Source organism: Sinocyclocheilus grahami, unplaced genomic scaffold (genome assembly GCF_001515645.1).
Source record: "Sinocyclocheilus grahami isolate Dianchi unplaced genomic scaffold, SAMN03320097.WGS_v1.1 scaffold1675.1, whole genome shotgun sequence".
NCBI lineage: Eukaryota > Metazoa > Chordata > Actinopteri > Cypriniformes > Cyprinidae > Sinocyclocheilus > Sinocyclocheilus grahami.
In genome coordinates, this window is record NW_015506854.1 from 83909 (window position 1) to 93186 (window position 9278).

The 9278-nt window shown below is 38.3% G+C and overlaps 2 protein-coding genes across 2 annotated transcripts in view; both read right to left on the minus strand.

Annotated features, from left to right (window-relative positions):
* Positions 1-6747, minus strand: part of LOC107571972 (macrophage mannose receptor 1-like) — a 40884-nt gene extending 34137 nt beyond the window's left edge. The window contains exons 1-2 of the mRNA XM_016258373.1: positions 6711-6747; positions 6264-6620 (exon numbers count right to left, since the gene is read on the minus strand). Coding sequence (XP_016113859.1) covers positions 6264-6620; positions 6711-6747 — 394 coding nt within the window. The remainder of the gene's footprint in view (positions 1-6263; positions 6621-6710) is intronic.
* Positions 6748-8068: 1321 nt separating this feature from the next.
* LOC107571971 (kelch-like protein 33) lies at positions 8069-8857 on the minus strand. Its single transcript, XM_016258372.1, has 2 exons — positions 8832-8857; positions 8069-8522 (listed from the first exon to the last, which is right to left on the minus strand). The coding sequence occupies exons 1-2, from the start codon at positions 8852-8854 to the stop codon at positions 8081-8083; spliced, it is 465 nt and encodes a 154-aa protein (XP_016113858.1). The 5' UTR covers positions 8855-8857; the 3' UTR covers positions 8069-8080.
* Between the last annotated feature and the right edge of the window lie 421 nt (positions 8858-9278).

Sequence of the window (9278 nt, forward strand, 5' to 3'; positions counted from 1 at the left end):
CAAAAAAATTGTACATTTGTAAATTGCACACTTGTAAATATATCTGTACATTAATTTAAACAGTTACATTTCTCTATACAGGTGCATCTCAATAAATTAGAATGTTGTGGAAAAGTTCATTTATTTCAGTAATTCAACTCAAATTGTGAAACTCGTGTATTAAATAAATTCTATGCACACAGACTGAAGAAGTTTAAGTGTTTGGTTAATAAATGAACTTTTCCACGACATTCTAATTTATTGAGATGCACCTGTATTTCTACTTCTGTATATAGTGCATTATTTCATTTTCTGTTTTTTTTTATATTAGTGTTATACTCCATCTCTACTGTGTAATTCCTATGTCTGCTGCACTAGTTTGCACTATTTCCATACTTTCTACTGCACTGGAAGCTCCTGTCACCAAGTCAAATTCCTTGTGTGTAAACCTAATTGGTAATAAAGCTATTTCTGACTTCTGACAGTATAACACCAGTAGACTATTAACAACAGTTATTAACAACCTAAATGTTCTGTAAAAAACAATGAACAGCAGCTTTCAGCCTGTCACCATGATGCAAACATGAAATATTAGACATACAGTAGTAGTTCTTTACAGTTTTTTTTTATTCGATTGTGCTGCTTTTCCATTGTTTTTGGTATGTAAACATGGACGCGTTTGACTGTTGCACTCGCAAATCTTGCAGTGTCTCATACTTTTAAAAAATGCGGCGCTCAAGTTAAGAGAAGTTCAACTCCCATCTTCTCGCATGTTTTTCCTATTCCTCTGCACACGTCACATCTTTATCAACAAAAGCGCATTCTGTGTGAATGGCGCCTCGTGATAGGAGTGCGTCACACGTGACGTGAGCGTTTAATCATGTGCGCCGACATGCGGTTGGATAGTTCTTTTCTCTTTACTGTTATCATACATATTTCTACTTTATGCTTTACATAAACATATTGTAGCGAATCAGCTCATGGGGAAATATGAATAATTAACCTATACTTTACATATTGTCAACGTGTCTAGTTCTGATGTTTGGTAATATTTCTATTTAAAATCGCGGTTCCTCGATTTAAAAAAAATAAAATCGTGGCAAAACATTAAATTCTAATTAATCTACAAAATCTGAAAAATCGCCCAGCCTTTGTCACAGTCTTCAGCTGGTGTGCCCAGGATGGCTACCAGAGGACACTGTGTGTTTGTGTAAGCACATGGCTTGTGTTGTGTTTGTTTGGTGCCATGTGCTTTCTCCTGTAGATTATCTGACCCCGCCCATCTTGTTACCTCATTATTGTTCCAGTTATTCCACCTGTGTCTCCCTAGTTACCTTCCCTACTTATTCTCCTTGTGTTTGCAGTCCTGTGCTGTTTCGTCATTTGTTGTATGTGGTCTAATGTGTCTGTGTGCGCCTTGTTTAAGCTTGCTCTGTCTGTTCCTGTTGGGCCTTTCTGCCGGTTTTTCCCCCCTTGGGGTAGCTTTTGTTAGTTTTGTTCATTTTCTTTATTAATAAAGAGCCCGATTACTGCATCCTTGAGTCCTCGCCTCATCTCTCCACTCGGACCGTGACAGAAAAACGTTTTGCTTCCGCATCTGTAACTCACAGAGTTTTCAAGCTAGAGTATTCAAACTTTTATATCGAGTAACCACATTTGTGTACTACAAAACGCACCCACTGAAACATCTGCAAGAATATCACACCCCTTATAAATTGATGTCAAATGCATGGAGTGCCTTTGTTACAATCTATCCCAATGATGTAACACACACTGGGGTAAGTTGTAACAATTAGTCAAAAGATATAAAAAACAGAAGCCACACCATGCAATATGCTACAAAAACATGTTTACTGAAACAATCCAAAAGAAGAACCCATTACAATGTCTTTCTTTGTGACTGAACATAACTTAGCTCCACTGTCTGTCTTAACTCACGAGTGTGAGCATGTGTGTAAATTACTCTACTAGAACAAACTTGCTTAACATTTATTTTCAGTGAACGCTCAACTCCAATGTATTTGTGAAAAACATGCAAGTCTACCAAAAAAAAAAGAAAAAACAGTCATGTGTTCATGTTTTGTGTATCTATGTCTGAATTCTCAATCAGTCACAATGGTTCAATGTTCATTTTATTTATAAAGCACATTTAAAACAACTTTAGTTGACCAAAGTGCTGTACATAAAGCATAAATCTAATTACAGCATTTAAAAAATGCACAGACCTAATCGCTGCATTAGTACTGCATAGGTTTAAACACAACAGTATAGTCCATATAAGCTTAAAACAACCCAATCACCTATCATTAAAAGCACGGGAGAAAAGATGTGTTTTTAACAGACATTTAAATTCAGACACTGTAGAAGCAGTTCTGATAGATAGCGGCAGAGTGTTCCATAATTTGGGACCCGAAACAGAGAAGGCTCTATCTCCCATACATTTTAGTCTAGTTCTGGGAAACCACAACATATGTGTAGTCTGAGATCTGAGTGATTTGACAGGATTGTGAACAGTAAGCAACTCTGAAAGATATTGAGGAGCAAGACAATTTACAGCTTTGTACACACAAAGCAAAATTGTAAACTCAATACGGTACTGCAACGGTAACCAGTGCAGCGTGCATAAGATAATGTGTAATATGAACCCGTTTGCGACTGGCCGTGAGCAAACGGGCAGCCACATTTTGAACCAACTGAAGTCGATGTATAGATGAGACCGGCAAGCCATAGTAAAGCTAGTTACAATAATGAACGGTGACAATAATCAATGGTGACAATTTTATTAATCCTGGAGTGCAGGCTTGGTGGGCCCAGAGACTGCATAGAGCACATTTTACCCACACTTCCTTTGGCTTTGAGTTGGAAAATGCTTACATATAGACAACACATCTTCTGAGGTCATGTAGCCATTAGTCTCACGTAGCCAGACTTTCAAACTGATGGCTGAAGGTCTGGAATCCATGGCTGCTTTTATTGGCCAAGGTCTGCCCATGAGGCCGTTTGACCGACATGTCAAACAACCAATCACAGTTTGTTTTGTTCAGTGTCACGTTTCGGGGCATGGAAATGTCACCACAATAAGAGGTTGTGTGTATTTTATTGATTCTATGACTTGAACTTTTAATATTTCACATACTTTTGAAAATCCAGTGTTTATTTGATCCTGATAAGCACTCGTTGTCACAGCTGTAAAGACGACGGCTTTCTTCTTCTGTGAGGGGGTTTGGAATCACAGCATCTTTGTTTCCAGGTGGAACGTTAAAGACCACACGTCTCCCGGAAATCCTGTATAATTTAATCAATCCGACGATGACTTCAAAAACTCCTGCAATGTTTCCACTTAGTGTGCTATATGCACCAGACATTAAACCAGCATGATGTCTGAGGCTGAGATTATGTAGCCATAGCCTAACCACAAGGTCTACACTTCAGCATAATGGTAACCTCAAAAATCAACATAACCTAAACTCTTTTAAATGTCAAACATAACTGAACAACAAACTTTAATAGGTCTTTCCCTTTACTAAAAAAAACATCAAACAGCACTTAATTTCAACATTTACTCTCCTGATCTATCCCTATGCAAACCATGATGGGAACTAGAAATCCACTGCCCAGTTTCAGTCAATGCAACGTAAATAATTCATGTAGCCCCAACACAAATGGTCTGTTAACTTAATATTTTACAAATGTAATTTCATTTAATGTAATAAAATGTTGTGCAAATAACAACTGAGTAAACAAAACTAAAGATTTGTGTTGTGTTAGCTTATTTTATTGAAGTAAACTGAGCAAACTACTAAAATATATTTTTGAGTGTGGGGACATAATAACACATTTAAATTATGCATATACATATTCTAATGAAGCTTAAAAGGATCTACCAAATAAAGATTTCATTTTCACAACTATATTTCTCTGTAAGCTGATTTGAGGCATCATTTAAAGCACTATATAAATAAACTGAGTTGATTTGACAGAATGCTTCCTTTGCAACTGATCTGACTGACTTTCCGTTATTTGTGACCTCATCAGACACCCTTTTTAAAACACTGGCAGGCACACCTCTGTGTTTTTCTGTTCCACTGTCTAGGCAATCTGTAAAATTGTAAAAAGAAAAAAAAAATCATAGTTTTATATAAGGGGATGTTTGTAACACTTTTTAAAGATGTGTTACAACCCACCCCACCCCTGTCAGTCATTGTTTAGCTAGCTGTATTAGCTTAATTGTTTGAAATTAGAAGGGGGGAAATGCTCAGACCACGTCAGATTCTCTCTGATCACAATCAGTTTATCTGGAAACCAAACAAACCACAAGCAGAAACTAGAGAGAGACTGATCAAAAACAACATGCAGAACAAACACTGTGGATGAGTTTGTCATGTCAGACGTGTAGCGTGAACTTTAAGAGATCTTGGTCCGTATTTATCGAGCTTCTCAAAGTGCCATTTTAGTCTTAAGTGCTGAGAATTCATTAAATGTACTCCTACTTTCAAACTTAAGTATAAAAGCAAGTTATCAAATTTCTTAAAGCTAAGAATCGCTCTTACTCTCCCAGTTATTTAAGACAGCTCGAGAGGTCTCTCAAGTGGTTAGGAGTTGCAGTAGGGGCATGTGATGGCGCTGAGGAGACAGAGACGTGAGCAAATCTTTCAGGAGAAGAAGAATATTCTTGAAATGTTTGATGACGAGGTTACATTTCCTCAGTTATTCAAACAGAAAACAAGCAAAGAATAACTGACTTCAGTCTAGTGCAAGTATTATGTGTTCTTTAAAAACACTCCCGTTATAATCAGTGAAGCTACCTACACTGTATCATGAATAAATCTCTTACCCCTTATTTACACTGCACACGTCTGCGGCACGTTACGGCTCCGACACAGCCACCGGAGCTGATCACGGCTACTCAGCAGTTTCTGAAGCAGCTCTACGCACTGCATCACTAAAGATAGGTGCCTATATTTTTGACGGATAATAATAATAATCGTCTTGCTGTCATCAAAGAAATCAGCAACAGGCGATATCTCTGACTATCGTCGATACACGATACTATCGTCTACCGGCACAACCCTAAATTGAAGGTTGAGATGACGATTTTTTTCCTTACCATAATGTATTCTCTTGAAAATTCTTTATTGTCAAATGTGTGTTGAATGTAAACTCCTATTAGGATTTTAACCATTCAGTGTGAATTTATCTGAGAATATTCTTAAATATGGAAATCTATTCAGTGATTGGTCCATGCGTATTTCGTCATCCAAAATCCCGTTTGTGGCACAGAATCATCTCTAAGACTGAGACTTAAGATTTAGTCCTACACTTAGCTTAAATTACGACTAAGATGCTAACTTTTAAGCGCAGCTTTAAGCCAATAATTTTTTTATACTTAAGTCAATTCTTAGCAGCGTTCTTGAGAGTAATTCTCAGAGGCTTGATAAATACGGGCCCAGGAGGTGATGGATGGATTGTGTGTGTTTTGTGAGGATCTACTCACCTTCATGACACACAAAAGGAAACTGGTGGTTGGTGCAAGAGATGTCATGCCATTGTCTCTGAGCGTTCTGTTCAACAGCTGTACAGTCTTCATTACCTCCAATATTATTAGGTTCACCAGACTTCCAGTATCTGAATGAAGTGTTACTCTGATCTGACCACTGCCATGAGTCTCTGAACAGACCGATCCAGACATATGATCCAGATTTATTATTAGCACTAATGATCTTCTTAACCTGTTGATTCTCATTCTGGTTTCTCACACTGACCAGATCAATGTGATTCTGTCTGCAGTAACTCTGAGCGTCTCTCCAGTTCTTCTCCTGATTAAAAAAGACGAGTCCTGTGTTCGCTTTAAGAAAAACAAATGGACAAAGATTCATGAATCAGTTTGTTCATTATTCTTACGCTGCTTTATGGTTTGGATGTGAACAGGAGCAGCGGTGGAAACATCAGAAACACGTCACTCAAAGACTCGAGCTGCTTCTACAGCTGGTGATATATTGAATGTTCACAATATTTTCAGGATTGTTTTAAAGATGTAACATGAAGTAACACTGGAGAACATTGTGATGATTTTAAAGCTCTCTCTATTGATCCATTATGAATACTTGATTTGGAAAATATTGTGTCTATACAGAAATTGTGTTAACAATTAAAGTGTGACCAATGTATAGTCACTTCTATATTCATAATCAAATTAAAATAGGAGTTAGTAGTGCATTAAAATATACACATACATTTCTGGTTGTTTGAATTTATATAAATTAGTTTTAAATAGCTGCACTCACTGTTGTTGCAGATGAAATGCAGGTTATCACTACATCCCAAATCATGCCATTCTCCATCTCTCATCCCAGCGTACTCATCTTTGCCATCAGGTTGTTTATATCCCCAGTTCAGATAGAGCGCTGGTTCACCTGAAGACCACTGCCATTCATCACGACCCGTCTTCTGCAGCCCAATCCAGATATACTCAACACCTCCACCATTCATACTCTCGTTCAGCTCGTTCATGTCGTTCATGTTGTCAACGGTGGCCAGATCTGTGTAATTCTCTCTGCAGTATCTCTGAGCTTCAGTCCAGGTCTTCCTCTCATTTATAAAGTGATACTGACGCTGAACACATTCAGATACAGAGCAGAGAGCTGTGAAAGAGAGGCTTTGCTTTAATGCTTTTCATAACAGGATCAAACCTAAGGAAACTATAAACCATAAATAAAACCACAAACACTCACCAATGATAAGAATAATTAAATATAGAGTTTGCTCCATTTCTGAGGAAGAATAATACAGATAAACTCAGATTTTAAATATTCAGTAATTCATTTGAGTGTAAAACATGTATCATAACAGGAACATAAATGTACTGTACGCAAACATTAAGACAATATTAATATCTCAAAGTCTAATTTAAAGAATGAAGATGAGTTATTCTTACTTTAGTGTGTTTCTGTCCTGAGTCTGATGTTTCTGTCTGCAGCTTCAAACTATATGATTATTATATCTGCTCTCATCCGTCACTCAGCACGTCACTTCATTTGTTTATTACTCTAAAAATAAAGCCCTTTTCATTTTTCTTCCTTATTCACATGTATTTCCTTCTGTTTTTCTGCATGTTCTGTAATGAAGTATTGTATTTCCACAGCGGCTTCACAGGAAAAATCCACCTCAACATTTGCATTTGTGTTTTCCATTTTCTTTCAGCTTTGATATTGTCAGTGACCATCAGCATGTTTCTGCATCCCAAACTAAACAACATTTTCACAAAATTTGAACATATTCTGTGTTACCATTAGCACAGTATCTGTTGCTTCATGAGTGCTATCACACAGAGTAACAAAAACATGCAAATAAAATACAGCAGCAACAACACACTCAACACTTAATTTATGGAAATCATAAGCACAGAGAACGTCCACATTATTTCACTGTTATTATTGCACTGTTGCTCTCTTCATATAATGTCAACTTATATAACAGTAAATTGCATTCACTGGAGTTACAAATCATGCTTGCATTTGATTTAAATGCTACTTTAACCTCTTTCTCTCGTTTACCTTGTTCTCCTTAATCTTTCTCTCTTTTTTTCACTGATCTGCATGCATATGACTAGACATGGGGTCAAACCAGATAAAAAGTTTTCTTTTTAATACTAAAATTCATGTTCACATTCACCATTTTTACTCTGCAACAGCAGCAGAAGCTACATAATATAACACAAAAAAGGTGCATATAGTGTACATGTATTTACATATGAGGTACAAGAGCAGGAAACTAATCTAAAAATAGAAAATGAATGACATTTTGAATTCACAGATAATGAAATATACACTCTCTGTCACTATGACAGCTGAGTTTAAAGCGTGTCTGATGCAGTTGCATTTACATCAGCCAATCAGTGTTGACATGTTGTCATTTTCCTGCAGCTCTAGTCAGTTTCTTGTCCAGCTCTACTTGCCTCGTGACTATTAATTGTTAGCCTAAATTAGGTTCATTTGAATAAACTAATACATATTCATAAAAATGACTTTTGTTTCTAGTTTGAGCTCTTTGACTCTTCAGGCAGCTGTAAAGCGTTGCTGTAAAGCATTGCTCCCAGTTTGTCCTAGCACTTTGCCTGTGGATCGTAACGGTGCACCCATGGAGTATCACGGGCCGAATCAGCCAAAGAGCCTCCCAAAATGTACAGCTGTCCGCCAAGAGCTGCCGCGGGTGAGATGTGCGGTTGGGGCAGGACGGGGAAAGACGTCCAGGAGTCACGAGCGGGATCGTACGACTCGCACTGCAGCTGGACTTCAAACCCCGCCCACATTGACTGCAACCCCCCAGCCACGACCAATCGCTGTCCCGAAACCAGCATCACGTGACCTGCCCATCCCACTCCCTCTGTCATAGGTGCGCGTTTTGAGCAGCCGTGCACCGGGTCGTAGAGCCACAGACTCGGATAGCAGCGCAGATGAGAGTCACAACCGCCCGACACAAACATCTGTCTGTTCAACATGGCCGCGGCGTGACCGCAGAGAGGAGCGTCCAGAGGATGAGACGAGCTGTGATAGCAGGAGGAAAACAAACATTACAGGCTTGATATTTAAAGGGGTCATATGATGCGATTTAAATTTTTCCTTTCTCTTTGGAGTGTTACAAGCTCTTGGTGCATAAAGAAGATCTGTAAAGTAGCAAAGACTAACGTCTCAAATCCAAATATATATTCTTTATAAAGTTTAAGAGTCAACCACGCCTACCTACAATGCCTCGTTCTAACACGCCCCCACATGTCTATGTCACTATGTGGGAAGATTTGCATAACGCTGCCCAAATGTTCACGCAAAGAAAGAAGGCATAACTTTTATTCTCACTGTAGTATTGTTGTTGCTGCCATGTCGTGAAGGTGCTGTGTGTTTCGTTTTGAAAGCAAAACTACTTTGTCTGGCCTTCCAAAAGAGGACGATATCCGCCCGGGGTCTTCATCAAATCCACCTGCGCAACACGTTTACAGTGAAAGAGTGTGAGGTAAGATGTTGCTAAATATTTAATATGACACTGTTGTTGAATTACACCATTTTGAATGAAAAATTCTCGGTGCGGATTTATCGCCCTCCAAAGGGCACTTCAGAGTGAAAACAATCATGGCTGCCATATTGAAGGGTCGTTCCAAACCGAAGTGCTCAAAACAGGCCACTTCAAAGTGCCCTTCGGAATGAAGGATTTTGAATGGCACAACTGATGGACACTTCGGACCCCCATAATCGTTTGCACAGGGAAGTTGTTAGGCAAAATATATCCATTTAAAAACCAATTGCTTA

What these genes read in the sequence shown, in the direction of transcription:
- LOC107571971 (XM_016258372.1), bottom strand. Translation starts at nt 8,854, where the DNA reads ATGGCAGCAACAACAATACTACA. An exon ending in GCAGCAACAACAATACTACA is followed by an intron (nt 8,523 to 8,831) that starts GTGAGAATAAAA and finishes CTGCTATCACAG; the next exon opens with CTCGTCTCATCCTCTGGACG.